Source organism: Micromys minutus, assembly GCF_963924665.1.
Source record: "Micromys minutus genome assembly, chromosome: 16".
Lineage (NCBI taxonomy): Eukaryota > Metazoa > Chordata > Mammalia > Rodentia > Muridae > Micromys > Micromys minutus.
In genome coordinates this window covers 24252294-24268397 of record NC_137985.1, presented here as the reverse complement: position 1 = coordinate 24268397, position 16104 = coordinate 24252294, and the positions used below count along the sequence as shown (strand labels likewise).

At 40.9% G+C, this 16104-nt stretch overlaps 1 protein-coding gene across 4 annotated transcripts in view; it reads left to right on the top strand.

The window, feature by feature from the left end:
• LOC308430617 (neurotrimin) overlaps positions 1 to 16104 on the top strand; it is a gene marked incomplete at both ends in the record, with an annotated part of 925750 nt that overhangs the window by 748851 nt on the left and 160795 nt on the right. For all 4 annotated transcript variants that reach the window (XM_080929828.1, XM_080929827.1, XM_080929826.1 and 1 more), the window contains one exon: positions 2471 to 2703. In XM_080929828.1, the coding sequence (XP_080785954.1) occupies positions 2471 to 2703 (233 nt within the window). The remainder of the gene's footprint in view (positions 1 to 2470; positions 2704 to 16104) is intronic.

The following is a 16104-nucleotide window of genomic DNA, read 5'->3' as shown; positions in this document are numbered from 1 at the left end:
CACCACTTCACACCACTCTGGAGGCTGAGGCAGAAGGACAGAGAGTTTTAGATTAATAGCCAAGATAACACAGAGAGAAGAGAGGGAGAGAGAGAGAGGAAGAGAGAGAAACAGACAGACAGACAGAGACACAGAGACAGACACAGAGACACAGAGACAGACAGATGGAATATCTGGTCTGTACCAGATCAGAACCTGGTTTTTAAAGAAATTCTTACTGTTTACAAGTAAAGTGGGGGAGGGGCATAGAGCTGGCTTCATGACTGCTGAGATAGGAGCCTACATTTGGTTTGGCACTCTCCTGTCACAATCTCGAACCTCTCAAGGAGAGAGATCTCTGTCATTTCATTTTGTCCCGAGGTTCCATGCATTATATAGGTGGTCTTGGATTCACTATTTTATAGAGCAACTTTCAAAGTCTAGTTTGCACTTGTCTTAACTGAGCTCTTGTCAAATAACTTGGTATTTCTGGATACTTAAAGGTTGAATTTGTAGCATAAGGAATGGTGGAGCTTATAGACCTCACATGTGATTCTGGAATACCCTGCTTATCACTTTTGAACCAATAACCTGGCGTCTCCCTATTTGGGCCTTCCATCATTTTCACGATATGTGTCAACATTACTCTCTTTCTGCAGCATTGACAGAAAATGCCCTTAACAGTGGGGACCTGTTGGACCCTGGAGCAAATATGCTTCTGGTTAGACAGATTTTTCTGTAGGGCCACTCAGTAAAATGTCTACTTTTGCCTGAGTGACCTCTGGTGATGATGTGACATTTACACAAACAAAGCAAGGAGTATGTGCAATGAGAACTATGGGCAGACAGGGCTCTCTGGGGGGATCTTGGTTTCATGTTTTTGTTTGCTTGTTTGTTTATTTGTTTATAGTAACAGACCATTTTGAGGATTCAACAGAAGCAAAACCACTTTAGGTTGGTCTTTTGCCACTCTGACAAAATACTTGTGAAATAACTTGTGTTGGAACATCTTTATTTTGACTCATGGTATCACTGATGTGAGTCCATTGTATTTGGTGAGGTGGAAGATTACAGTTCACATAATGGCTGCAGAAATCAGAAGAAAAAGGATCTCTGTGGTAAATAAGCATGATGAGCCCCAAATAATTTGGCGGGAATTTTTACCCTTCCCCTAATCTCTCAAAGATAAACCCATGTATATTCTTTACTGGTCTCCAAGATTTTCTGAAATCAATGAAGTAGGCAATTAACAAAACCATGATGCTATCCCATTAAAAAGGTCACTGGGGAAACTCATCAGCACATGCAGTGCTAAGCATGAGATCTCAGTGGGGAGCCTGCCTCCAACACTATCTCGTTTTTGCAATAAGGCCCAGTAAGGTTGAAACTCTGAAGTCCTGGTTTTCAAAACAGAAAACAGATGTGATCGTCTTAAAAAATGTATTGTAGGAACAATGTGAAACTGTATGTATGTGAGAATGCTGTATACACTGAAAAAGAGTACAGGTGTTTGAGACATCATTATACAGACCTTGTAACACTGATATTCTCAGCATTATAGTCAGGAGCAGACCACTCTGCTTGTGAGCTTAGCCTTAGGTCATAGGACATACTTTCCATAGAAAGAAAGGGAAATGAAGACAGACAGGAAGATAAGATGAAGGCTTGGCAAGAGTTACCGGGAGCTTTCAAAGTACCAGAAAGAAAAGGAAGCTTCCACAATTTGAGGACTCCAGATGCAAAAATAAAAAGAAAGGGAATCTATTTTTATATGTGCAAACAGTTTTTGAGATTTTAGAAAATGTCTTTAGTCTAGCAATAATTGAACATTTCTGCCCTGGGTATAATGAAGATAAATAGCAAGAGTGGTGGTCTGTATTTAGTTTTGACTTTAGAAGCCTTCTGTTGGAATTTGCTATATTGAGATAAGTGGAAGGATGGTTTGTAGTTAAAGCTCAGTTTCTGAGCCAGCACATATTAACTGTGAATTGGGAAAGCATTTAGCATCCTTGTGCCTGAATTCTTTTTCCAGTGAAATAGATCCCACTGAGCTGTTGCAAGTATTGAACAGCTTAGCACACCCCAAACAACCAGACCGATGGTGGAGGTTATCACTATCCACATCATAGGGGTCCTAGAGCTAAGCTACGAGGACTAGGAATGTCCTAAGGTTCTAGACACTCAGAGGATGCAAGATGCCTTGGGTTTGCACTTAGAGGTTCTTTGAAATGATATTTTCCTCCTGTTGTTTTAGAGGCACTAACTTTTCAGAACGTGGAACATTCAGACAGTGAATGTTCTAAAGCCATAATTGTACAAGTTCTGTAAGTTCTGCAACAATGTACTCATAGCAAAGCAAACACAGCAAACGCATGTCTGTCCAATGGGAGTGAGGGGAAACGTAGGGCATGATGAAGTATGCTAGCCTCGACTAACACTTTTTTGCTTTCTTATTGGTCCCTTTACTTATCTATCTGGTCTTATCTTTCAGGTGCACAATTGACAACCGAGTCACCCGGGTGGCCTGGCTAAACCGCAGCACCATCCTCTATGCTGGAAATGACAAGTGGTGCCTAGATCCTCGTGTGGTTCTCCTGAGTAACACCCAGACCCAGTACAGCATTGAGATCCAGAATGTGGATGTGTATGATGAGGGTCCTTATACCTGCTCGGTGCAAACAGACAACCACCCTAAGACGTCCAGGGTCCACCTCATTGTACAAGGTGGGTGGGGCTTGGCTGGGAGGCCTGAGTGGGTGGCTGGGAATATCGATATTCACTGATTTTTTTTTTCATGATCTTAATCCAAGGTAGGTTGGCTGTTCTCCTCAGCAAGTCCTCTCTGATTGCCATCTTGAAGCTAGACACGGAACTTTTCATCAATTTACTTTCTGAGTTGAACTAGTTTTTTTTTTTCTATTCCAATTGTATAAAATAATTGTCTAATTATTGCTTTCCTTGGCTTTTCCTCCTCTTAGCATTTTTAAATGCTGCATCCAACTATAAGTTTGCTTTTATTTGAAGACAAGAATTTTAATGTTCATTGTTTGCTGCCCTAGACCAGTCTTCATGATAGCAAAGCCATGAAACAGGACCCAGGACTTTATCTCAACCACCTCCCTTCTACATATTCATCCCCGTACAGGGTATTTTCTTCTTTCACCATCGAATCCAGATTTTGCTCGCCCCCCCTCCATGCCTCTGCTATAAGATGGGATTCAGAGTCAGTCTCTCCCTGGCTGTTCCTACCTTCTCTTCTTGTTTGTACTTTGTAGGCTTTAGTTTTGCTTAGGGTTCTCCTGTTGTTCTGTGAATTTTGGGGTATTTCTCCAGGTTCTATCCTCTCTGCTTCTCATACCACAGGTCTGGTGTTCAACTATTCTCAGAATCAGGATGGTCCTGAGTCACTAGACTTCATTTAACAAGTAGATGAATTTCTTATTACTGAACAGCTTTGAGCTACATTGTCTGCTTTCTGATGAAGAGAAATGCCTAAATCAAATATTACTGCATTCTGGCAGTTTTTCTTGTGAAATATGGTGAATATGAGGAATGGGATGAGGATAACATTTTACACAGAAGTAAACTAAAGCACCTAGGAGAAGGGATCACCTGTAGAAGACTATTTACCTTTGGTCACTATGCTATTGAATGTCCCCCTTTAATTTTTTTTCAAATGCAGTGGATATTTTTCAACATTTAGTCAGCTTTTACCGTGGATTAAATAATTGCTTTGTTCTCTGAGAACTGAAGATATCATGAAGTAAATTTTTGTGGGTCTTCTTCTCCTCCTCCTCCTTCCTTTTCTTTTTCCTCTGTAGCCTGATCTCTGGTTCTTCTCATCCAGCAAGATGGCAGTGGTCAGACTGATCCATGAAGTCCTTCTTGCAGCAGCCTGCTAACCTGGAAATATGCTTGAGAGTAGGGTGAAAACCTGGAGTGACTAGTGAGAGACAAAATGGAAGGGGGTGCTGAAAAGGACAAATTGGAAGAGTGAGGGAGAGTCACTGTGAGCAAATCAGGAAAGTGAATGGTGATCATGAATCAGATCTAAGAGAAGCAGAATGGACAAGCATACATGAGAAGAGAGTATGTTAGAACAAGGGGACCCTTGAGCACAACTCAGACGGAGGTGACAGTAGTGGTATACTGGAAGCCATCAGGCTGCACTAGAGAATCGTCACATCAGGGTTTTATAAATTTTGCTAGCTGTTTCTTTCTCTTTCCCCAAAGGAAAGTATGATGTTTTCTTTCTTTTATTGATTCTATAAATGAGCATTTTTTTCTGCAAACAGCCTTGTGCAAAGAGCGTTTTAAAATAGATTCGCATAGCCAGTATTTGAGTGTATTATAAATAGCAGACTAGGTCCTGCTATGTGAGATTTTTGTTTGTTAGTATACATTTTCAACATAACAATAGGTTTTCCTTGTAGGTAGAAAGACAAAATAAAAGTTAGGGGTTTCTATTTTGTGGGGAGGTTTGGTGAATGTTCCAGCGAAGTCACTAGGCAGTACCTCTGAAGTCCTTCCTTGGGAAGAATGTGTTGCAATGACCAAGAAAGGCTAGGAGATTTGAGCACAGGTTTGCTGTAGGAAGTGACAACATTATAGAATGTGAAAGAGGACAAAATGTAAAACATGAAGACCCCTTAGAAAACCTAAAAACAGATTTTTGTCATGTTTTTAAATACATCTGCTTGGACACACTCATACATACCTGTGCTAAATAGTACACTGGCTTTTACACATTGAACATTTAGTAAATGCTTATTGAAGCAAATGTCTGGAATTATAGTACAAAAGATCGTACATGGGCTCTGAGAGAGAAAGCTGAATAGTTGGGAGGTGTGGGCAACAGGAGGAAGGGAGGGGGTGCATCTACGTCTGTTTTTACTCACATCCAAATGGATGGAAAAATATCTAATCCATAGCCAGGTGTTTACATCTGTGACTTGGCCAGGTGCCCTCTTCCCATGACACAACATCTTGACTATTGGAATCTCATCTTGGGCTAATTTTCGAATGCTGATGGGTGTATTGATCTGGAAACAAGCTGGGTTAAAAAAGGCATTGGTCTTGTACACAGACTCAGCCCAAGCTAATCCGCTGTCAATATGCCTGGGCTGAGTATTATTGACATGTTAATGAATAGAAGACCATAGTTTTTCTAGAGTCAACCTGTCCCGTTCTTTAAAGCAATCAGACAAACTGAATAGAGCCAGACTCAGTATTGGAAAGAGGATATACTACCATGCAGGATTAAAAAAAGAAATATATTTATCTTGGGATCATTTATTATACTGAACAGAGACCCTAATTCCCTTACCAGAAACTGACAGTCTGAATTTAAGTTCCTTTTCAACACAACACTGTTGGAATGCAACCCAGGCATATCAATTTCTTCAAATAGTATTGCGATCATTTAAAAAGAGAAACACAAACATCAGTAACAATGAAGAACAGACCTAGTATTGTGCCTGTGTATACTTATATCTGTATAGCCAGTAACATGTGTGTGTGTGTGTGTGTGTGTGTGTGTGTGTGTGTACAAGGAGATGAAAAGAAAATGACACTCACACTTTTGCAGTCTGAAGTCCCAGATTAGTTGTAGCATCACGACTGTCAAATATCTCATCCATCCCGTTAGTTCTTTGTGCTAAATCTTTAACATTGCAATTCAAAATGACTGACCTTTACAATAGTCATGACACCATAACCACATCTGCCCAGGAAACAGACACAAATGCATTCATCTCTTTCTGCAATAACTAGTCACTGAGAAACATCTCTAACAGTGTGTACTCTGGCTTGGAACTGAATACATAAGGATAGAGACAAAGCTACCCGTGAAGACCCAGTTTACTTTTGTGTGAAGAGATGGAATGGTGTATTACTTTTCCAAATCATTCCTAAGAATTTATATGAGTACAGATGCTATTGTCTGAATCTCTAGTTTACAAGTTTGGATCTAGTTTTTTTTTTTTTTTTTTTTTTTTTTTTTTTTTTTTTTTTTTTTTTTTTTTTTTGCTTTGTTTATTTTGTCTTATAAATTGGTGATGTCATAAATCCTTTTCAACTTCTCCCAGTGATAAGGAAGCATGATTTTCAGAGCAGGAATGCTCAGATACCTCAAATGTGGGCCAGGTTCAGTTAGGGTTGTCTTGGAGTTTATAGTTCTTACCCATAGTAGACAACAGGCAGAAGGGAGCAGACAAAGCCATCTTGAGTCCCAGTGAGTGGAAAGGTGCATGGGGAGACCCATTTTCTCGTCACGGGGAATCCAAGAAGACCTGGATGTACTGAATTCAGTCATGGGTCAGGGATAGCCAGCCTGAGGAAGATCAAAGCAGGCACTGGAAGGAGCAGCTGGGGAAGGAGAAGGATCCAGTCCTGAAGCAGAACCCAGACAATTAAATAGGCCAAGTCTCCTTGGCACGGTTGGAAAAGGCTGCCTCTGAGGAAGAGGGGTGTTTCAGAATTGTACTGAAAGGTAGGTAGATAAAGAAGGCATGCACTGAGCAGAGACTGAATTAAGTAGCTGCTCATAGTCTCGATTTAAAATGTCAGAAATAAAGACAGATGCTTCTTTGAACATAGGAACGACATTTTCTACCAAGGTAGATGCTATAGACGTTGAACATGAACTGAACTTTACTGCATCACAGGCAGTGTTGCTGGGCAGTGCTACCAGTGGGCACCGGAATGGTGACAGTGAATTTCCCTGCCATGAAGGGACAGGTGAGATATGAAAATAGAAGATTTTATCAGAGACAAGATAGAAATAAGAAACAATGGCAACCTCTTACAAAGAAAACAGACATTGCCGGATGGACTGAAATTCTTTCTGTACCTAGGACAGAGGAGGAAGCCCAGAGTCCAAAGGTGACTGACTGTGAGGAAAATGGCATTCAGAAGGTAGAGAGAAAGAAGTGCCATTCAAGGATCTGCATTACCAGTTAGGCTTCAGAATATAATCTTTTGAGTTGGGTGTGGAGCTCATCATTGAAAGATACTGTTCTTGTAGAAGACACAACGTTGGTTCTAAGTACCCATATTAGGCAGCCACAGTCACCTGTAACACCAGTTCCAGAGATTCTAACTCCCAGCCTTACTTCTGCCAGCATCTATCCTCACAGGCACAAGCAAACACCACACACACACACACACACACACACACACACACACACACACACACACGTGTGCGCGTGCGAGCACACACGCACAATTAAAAATAAGCTAAATCTTGTGAAAAACACATCCATCCTCTTGACCTTCAGATTTCATCTTCGTGGGTGTGATTAGTAAGTGTCTGCTTCTGGAATCCAACTGCATATATCAGCTCTCAGTTTTTCTGCCAAACAAGCTTTGTGTGCCTCCAAAAGGGGCCTTCCTCTTACATTTATTGGTCCCAATAATGGAAAAAGTTAGACCTTGGAAAACAAAATATAGTACTTGCTGCCAATGAATCCTTTGCCAAGTTGCAGGCAGCTAGAGAAGACATCTGAAGATCCCTTTGTCTCAAAATCCTGTGAGTGTTTGTATTGCAAACCCTGTTGCAGTGACTGCAGACTATGCCAGGCCTTCCTCACTTGAGAAGGACTTCTCAGCCTTGACCAGGTACCTGTGGGACTTTAATCTCACCTAGAAAAACATTTGCATGATAGAGAACAGCAGAAGGCAGAATTTATAGAAACAAAGATATTTCCTTTACAATAAGAAAGGAGCCTTTGGTGTCTTTATCAGTTTCCCTGGCCCTATCTGGGTCTCTCTATTGTCATTTGTGTGTCTAATCACTACCCCCCTCTTTGTTTGGTGCAAATGAGTTTTCCTCTTTCTCTCTAGGCAGAGTTAATCTGAAAATCCCTGCTATTGTCTCATAGTTAATTACCTGCCTTTGGAGTCAAGCAGCTCTGAAACTCCAGTGTAAGAGGGAACTGCAGATGTCTACTGTACATGGGAGGATGGAGGGAGAGGAGCCAGGACAGGGAACTCAGCCCCTGTGTTCCTGGGACTCCAGCAGAAGACTGGCCTGGGAGACCTTCAGTCAGCCAGTGACATGCACAATTCAACTATGGCCATGCTAAATCTTCCTTTACCTTTGATCGTCTCCAGGTTCCTGGTCCTCTGTTCTTACCAACCTTGTCCTATTTATTTACATTTTGTTTGCTTTCTAATCTTGAATAATTAATCGACCTCGTCAATCCAAACTCATTACTGTGATTAAGAGAACAGAAACATAACTTTGAATTTCTTGATACCTATGCACCAAAGACTTCTCAGGTGAACCTCAATTAAAGGAAATTTGAAGCAAACAATATCAGAGAAAATGATGTGATCTGATCCTCACTCTGAAAGTGAAGATTTCTGCCTTTCCACACACAGCAGAAGGTGTCATCTCCTTCTCATACAACCAGGCTCCTGGAGAGCTGAGAAGACCCGAGGACCAGTTTCCATTTTAGCTTCATCTAGCTGGTCTGTAGCAGAGGTCAATAGCAGACCAGAGTCAGCTCAACCAATAGAACTTTATATTCTTGTCTAGGTCTCAATAGCTCAAAGTAACAGACAGGCAGGACACTCTTCTCTTCTGCTTCCTTCAAGAAATATGCCAAAACGTACATTTTGTTAGATCATAAGGTTCTGCATTTAAATTTGGTAGAAATGTAGAAAGCTATGGGAATTAAATTCTACTGTGAAATTGAAGTGCTCCTCAAAGGGCTTTGGAAAAGGGCAAGCAAGTGGGCCATTCTTCTCTCAATTAAAAATGTGGGCAGCATGCTATGCTGCTTCTCACTCTACTAGTAGAGGTTTTCAGTGTCTGTAAGCATTTACAGACACTGGAGGGCATCACTTCTGAGAAGTAGGCCCATGCTACTATCTCAATAAGCCCACCATAAGCATATCTCTTCCGTAAGCCAATCTGGGTGACCTAAAGTGGCCTCAGCAAAAATACCACAGTTAAGGAAAGCCACACTTGCTTCATTAAGGTCATTTCTATGTCTTCTGATAAGGATATGGTGATGGAGTGAGGGGCAAATCTTATGTTTCTTATGCATTTTGGAAAACTTGGCATCACCTTTCTGGTCACAATAGTAGACGGGGCTCTTGTGAAAAATCTTTTACTCCACACACAGCTAAGAGGGAACATGGAATCAGGTGACCCTGACAGCTTTCTAGAACTTCTGGGAGTCAGCAGCTTTCCTCCAGGTGAATAGTTAGGGCTCCCTGGGGATATTCTGCAAGCAGCTAAGAACACCATTTCCCTGAGGTGGCTTTCCCTGGGGACCCTAAACTACCTCCGAGCTAGCTCAGATTCACCATGGGATGGAGAAATTGGCAATGTTTTCCCCTGTATCTCTATTTCTTCTGCAGCTTCCAAGTATAAAGCTTGTCATTTTATTTGGGACAAAGAATGAATACCAGATCCTAAATATTAGCATTGTCAAAATATACTTTCCGTGGCATCACCCATATCAGAGGTATCAGTTTATTAAAACTGATTGTATAGCTGAGATTCTTTTTTTAAAGCCCTTTCCTGCTTAAACCTTTCAGATATTCTTTATTCTTATTATTATCTTTAATCTTTTTTTTATAGCCCAGTCGTTATTGTCCTCCAGTTCTGCTCTCCGACAGTTCCTCATTCCATTCCTTCTCCTCCATCTCTAAGAGGATGTCCCCATGCCCCCACACACCTCCACATCTCGCCAGAGTTTTCTCTCATTAAAGACCAGGCACTCCTCAACTGGATATGTGTGGGAGCTTCAGACCAGCAAGTGTATGCTGCCTGGTTGATAGCTCAGTTTCTGAGAGATCTTGGGGGTCCAGGTTTGATGAGACTGCTGTGGGGTCACCCTCCTCCTCGACTCTTCCAGTCTTTCCCTAATTCAACCGCAGGGGACCCTGCCTTCATACCATTGGTTGAGATTAAGTGTCTGCTTCTGTCTCAGTCAGCTGCTTGTTGGGTCTCTTAGAGGGCAGCCAAGCTAGGCTTATGTCTGTGATCACATCATAACATCAGTAATACTGTCAGGTATTGGAGCCTCCCCTTGAGATGGGTCCCAATTTTGGCCAGATTTCCCTCAGACTCTTCTCTAATTTTGTCCCTGCAGTTCTTTTAGACAGTAACAAATCTCTCATTAAGTATTGTATGGGGTCTTTTGGAGGCTTCATAGGAAAGCAGTACATATCTAATTCTAGAGTATGTCCTCACTGTCATATCCCTAAAGGCTTCTGTAGTTCGAGGCTGCAGGCTATGTACACAATGGTGTACACAGAGTGCTATCAAAGGCAGCAATATTGATCTCAGTGCCCTCAGTGACCCATGAAGACTCTTGCCTGCTCAGAAAGACTGGTATGCAGTCTGCCTTACAACTTGCATTCAGGACACTGTTCTCTTCTTAAGAAACATAAAACTCTTTACCTTCTTTGGGCTTTGGCAGACATTGCTGTAGAAGGCTCTCTGTCTATCTGTTGTTGAATAGGTTATCAGATAATACCATTGAACCCCATCACTGGCATTTTGGAATCAGGTGCTCAGAACACAATGATCACACAGAGTTCCTGACATTGCAGTAGAAGGATCTACATTATCAGCAAATCATTATCCCTTTAAAGCAGGGATTGTGGCATCTGACTGGATGTAAATCTGATGAATCACTGGAAGGGGGTAAATGCAGTTCCCTGGTAATTAGCATCAAAGAATACCTTTCATAAAGGACTACATTCATGGAACTTATTAGATGCTCTGGGGAAGAGATGATATCTTTGGAAGGAACCACAAGGCAAAGAATCGGATGATATATAACTCACAGAAGAAAAAGGGGTACTGCTTATGTGCCACAGAACAGGGCCAGAGAGTTGGCTCTACCTCAGTTTTGGATGGACGGAGATGTATAGTTTTTATCCCCAGACCCCCCACCCCTTTTTTGTAATATGCAGGCAAGAATGCCATTTCTATTGCTCAAAGCAATGTGGATTTAATGGTTTTGACATTGGACACTATCCACAAAGCTATCAGTGGAATATAACATGACAAGCACCTAAGATATTAAACCTCTAGAGAAAGAAAGAGGTCTTGGCATGAAAGAATGCATCCAATCCTCACTGGTTCTATGTCCCTTGTGTTGCAGCTAAGACACAATCGAGACAGATTGCCAAGACCTGTCTACCACCACATCTGTTTCTGGAAGCAGTCTTTGCTTTCACCTGCATTTACAATAGTGATTAATGTGTCACAGTGTAGTTAAGGAGCAGTTCTTTGTGTCACAATTGTAGTTAAGGAGCAGTTCTTTGTGTGATCTTAAGAAAGTACACAACACTGGACTCTGCACATCATTGTGATGTTGAACCTGAGAGTGTGAGGCTTTAGCCAAGGATACATGACAACCACACCAAGGGCCACCAGAAGCCACCTTCTCCTTTTATCTGAGAGATCATGGGCCGTGGAGGAGAAGGCTTACCATTTCACACATCTCCAGATGAATTTAGAGTACTAAAAGCCAGCAATTGGAATATACCGGACGACTGGTATTCCTAATGAACATCAGCTGTTGCCTGCAGCGCCTAACATGGGTGGAAAGTCTAGCTGGCATCTGCTGGAGTTCAGCTCAGAACTACGATGCTGCTGGAGTTGTTGGGGCCCCACGTTTTTCTTTTGATCTTCACTTCATGTTATGTGAAAAGGAATTTATTGATTTAAAATTAGGACAATTTAATTTGGTGGCATGTTTTCTTTATGTCTCAATTATATATTCATGTCTTTGTGGTAAACTCAGCTGGTGGGGGATTAAGAATTCAAACTAGAGGATTTTCACTTGGCGAGTTGAGCTTTCCACTGTGATTAATTGGGAGTCTGCACAATGAAGCCAGTGTTGGCTCCACTGTGGATTTACTAGCTTAGCAGAAAGAAACAGATTTTAGGATTTAAGAGGTTTTTAGGGGGGTTTCGGTCTGAATTTTGATAATAATTACCTGGAAAAATGACCTACTTATTTAAATTGTTCTCAATTAGATACTTTATAGAAATGTTTTGATACATCCCGTAATCTGATTTGGAGAATGGTGCCTATTAGATGCAAGGAAATGGAGCTCGACTGTTTTGCCAGTGCCATGCATGTAATCCTTTGCCAAGTATATAAGCACATAGGCATATGGGCTGGTCTTTTCTAGCCTGTGTCCGTTGAACAGATGTAGCCATTTGTATTAGCAACTCATAAAGCTCTTCTGCATATGTAGATACCTGGTCTCAAGAACCAACCTGGATCCCACCCTGGTATGTCCATGCTGCCCTCTCCTCTAGTATCGTCCCTCAGCTATGTCATCAGCAAGTCTTTTCTTCTCACCAGTTTGACCAGGTGCTAGAGTAGCCCATTTTTCTACAACACAGGCTTCAAAGAGTTGGGACCTTCCTGCCAACTTCCCTTACTTTGAGGGTCCAGGGCAGGTTTGCCTTTTGATTCCTCTTACCAAAGACAAAATGATCAGGAATGTTGATGATTTCTTATCTTCACTTATGTATATAATACCTAAAAGTGGGTCCAGACATCTGCGGAAGTAATTCATAGTAAGGGATACATAGAAAGGGATGTAGAATGTTCTTGGGAGGCGGGCAACATGCACAGGATAATAGAAGAACTGCCCAGTGAGACCATTCATGGGACTCTGAAAGTGAAAAACTGCAGTGGCTCCAATGTTAGGAGCAAGATTTTTGCTTCTCTAGAAGTCCAAACAAATAGAAATCTTTTGAAATGGGTGGTCTGATATTCCTTCTCTAGATTGATAGAATATAAATAAAATAACTCTTCAGTCTGGATGCACCTGGTTTCCTTCACCCATGCCTTCAGCTCAGCTACTCATATCCAGAGTAATCTTTCCACACAAGATGTTACCTCAAGGACCCCTGAGTGCAGGAGATTGGGTGGTCTGATTTCTGGAACCTCATTTTTTTGTCCTTCCTCACTGTTTTTATTTAAGTTTATACTTAGTGTTTTGTTCTTTCTCACCACCAGCCTTTTTAAAGTTTTCTCTTCTCTGCCAGACCTCTCTCCCTAGTTGCTTTTAAACATGTGTTTCCATTGAGGCGGCTTTCCCAGAGTAGCCTACAGCTCCCGCATCACCCAAGTGCCCAAACCAGGCCATCCATCTAGGTGTTACCACAAGTTGCATGATGAGGATGCTCTATCTGCTTTCCTGAGAGTGGGAGGCTTGTCTACTTGCCATTGTATTCCCAGTGCCTCCAGCTTAATAGGAGTTCAGGGAGTATTTGCTGAGTAATAAATAGACTTATAAAAATTTCTTTTTAAGAAATAATTAAACAACATGATTCACTGCTCACTGTTCAGTTTTGTTGTAGTAGGCTGAAGAATGGCTAAGCAAAGAATGGTTTTTAGTACCAAGAACCATGAATATTCCCAGAATGGTTAAATTTTTGCAGACGTGATTTAGTTAAGAGTTTATGTTAGGGAGATTATTATGGGTCCTAAATGTAATCACACATACACGTTAGAATAGAAGCAGTGATAATAGGAGAGAGAAGCACAGAGAAAATAATAAGAATACTGGAACAGAGATTTGACAGTATTGTTCTGAAAGGTGGAAGGGATGGTGTCCTGAGTCAGGGACTGTCATCAGTCACCAGAGGCTGGATGATCCTGGAACAGACTCTCCTCCAAGTCTCCAAATGAAGAGCCGATCCTTGCTTTAAACTCAGTGAAGGGCGCTTTGGATTACTGGCCTTCAGAACTGAGAAAATACAAATTTCTATTTGTCTTCAGCTATGAGATCTGTGTAAATTAGTTACAGTGGCAGCATGAAACTAGGACATTGCCTTTGTTGTGATGGGTGTCTGGTTCTTGGTGGTACGAATTCAAACAGAAAGTTAGTATCCCAGGTCTACTGGAACATAGCTGTTGTTCTGAGATTGCTTTCTGTGGTGACTGCTTGCTGTAAACTAGGACTTCCTAAACTTTTCCACTCATGGCTCTTTCTTCTGGAAAAAAATTTATGTGATCCCTAATATATAGATATGGAAAAATGCTACTGATATTAACAATTAACTGACAATAAATAATGAGGGATCCTATTTTAAAACAATCCTTTGGCATATATTTTCATTATTTATTGAAAAAGAAAGCAAGATTCTATACCAATGAGAGTGATTTTTTACATAAAGAATTAAATGTAAGATAGGTTTTCAATATTTAAAGAGGAGAGTCTCTTGAACTTCTTTTGAATTGATAAATATTTTAAAATTATATTTGCCAATGCCAAGAGCACTCCCCATCAATACATAACACAAAATAATAGGTATATTTATGGTCACTTCAGAAATTAGAAATATGGTAAAAAACCCAACTATAATTGATTTAATAATTCCTTATGAAATTCAAGTGAGCAAGCAATTCACATAGCGATTTTTAGTGAATATAGCAATATCTCAATAGCATTTTATTTACAAGCCAGGCATGGTGATGCATGCCTATAATCCCAGCATTCACTGAGGGTGGAAAACAGCATAGTGGTACCCTGTTTCAAAAGTAAAAATACTTCCTCTCCACATCTAAACTACATTCTGGAGACTCTCTGTTTTACAGCTCCAGCAGGGTCAGTAGTATAAGCTACACGTTGCTTTACATGGCCTTTTTTTTTTTTTTTTTTTTGAAAAAAAAATCTTTTTGTGGCTGCTTTGCATTATGTTTTGTGATCAAAGCCCAATACAATCCTATAATCCTGATTTCTTTTCCCTTACAAATGTCTTGGTATTTTTGTCTGATTTAAACAAAACCACTGTTTTTCAATATTTATTGAATTCTGAACATTTCTTGTATGTGTATTCAAACAGCATTTTTAAAAAATTCTAACACAATACACTCAAATGATACACAAATTTGATACTTAACATGGTGAGCGTTAAAGGCAGGAAAACATAAAATATGTTTTCCAGACTTAGAGTGTTTCTATATTCCAGACAACTTCGTGTGTGTGGAAAACAAGCGGATTGTATAACAGGCAGTACTCTGAATCAGAGCCCAGGTGTTTCAAGCTTCCCTTTGTCTTTTGAGGTGCAAAGGCATGCCCAATGCAAGCTGCTCACACATGTGCAGAACCAAGGCTGCAGTGGAGATGCACGCTGCAGCATGGATCTGCTGGGAACTCAGACTCATATTCTGTTGGAGTTGGGCTGCTCATAAACCTTTTATTGTTGCCATTCCTTTTTCCTAAAGCTCAAGTCACGTGACCACATATGGATTTAAGACACACAGTTCAAGAGGCCAGGCTCTATGATAGGGATCAGCAAATTAAGACCCAGCCTACAGCCTGTGTTACCATTATTTGTAAGTTAATGCTTACACATTTTGTTTTTGAAATATGATTAAATAAAGTGTATGTTAGAAAGGCTTGACATGGCCAACACTCTTCTTAGTAGTTGCTTTCTGGCCCTTTGCTGACAGATTTAAACCTCTGATCTAGGGGACTGAGCCACTCTGAGCATGGACATTCAAATAGCCAAAAGGAGAAGTTAGTGTGTAAAGGAACCCAGTCTTCCTTCCAAGAGCTGGTAAGATTTTGTAGCCATGAGCCAACCCACTTGAATGTCCAGTCTCTGACCAGCTCAACCCTCAGAGGGGAACAGTCTTGTAGGCTGCTGGCCTGAGTCCCTGTGAGAAGTGCTCAGTTGGATCTTTTCAGCCAGGCCACTCTCCAATACCTGGCTCAGAAATCACAGGAGACAGTAAAGTACTATTGTGTTTGAAATAAAAAATCAAATTTCTAGGGAACATGTAAGGGCTTTTGTTCTTGTCATAACTTTCTAAACAATAAGATGAAATAACTGTGCACATACCATTTGTATTTTGTTAGTTATAACGTTAGGGATGATTTGAAGTATGTGGGAGGATATACTTAAGTTATATGCAAATACTGCACAGCATAATGCACGGAACTCATATGTCTCTGGATTTTGGTATCCTTAGAGGATCTATGAACCAATATGAGGGCACTGAAGAATGACTGAGCAACTGTTTAAAAGTTATGCCCTTGGAATTCCAGCCCCCCCCCCCCCGTACACGTAACAAAAGCGTCATTTCCTTGTCTTTGGGATATCTGTAGGAATTGATGTAATCACTAAAT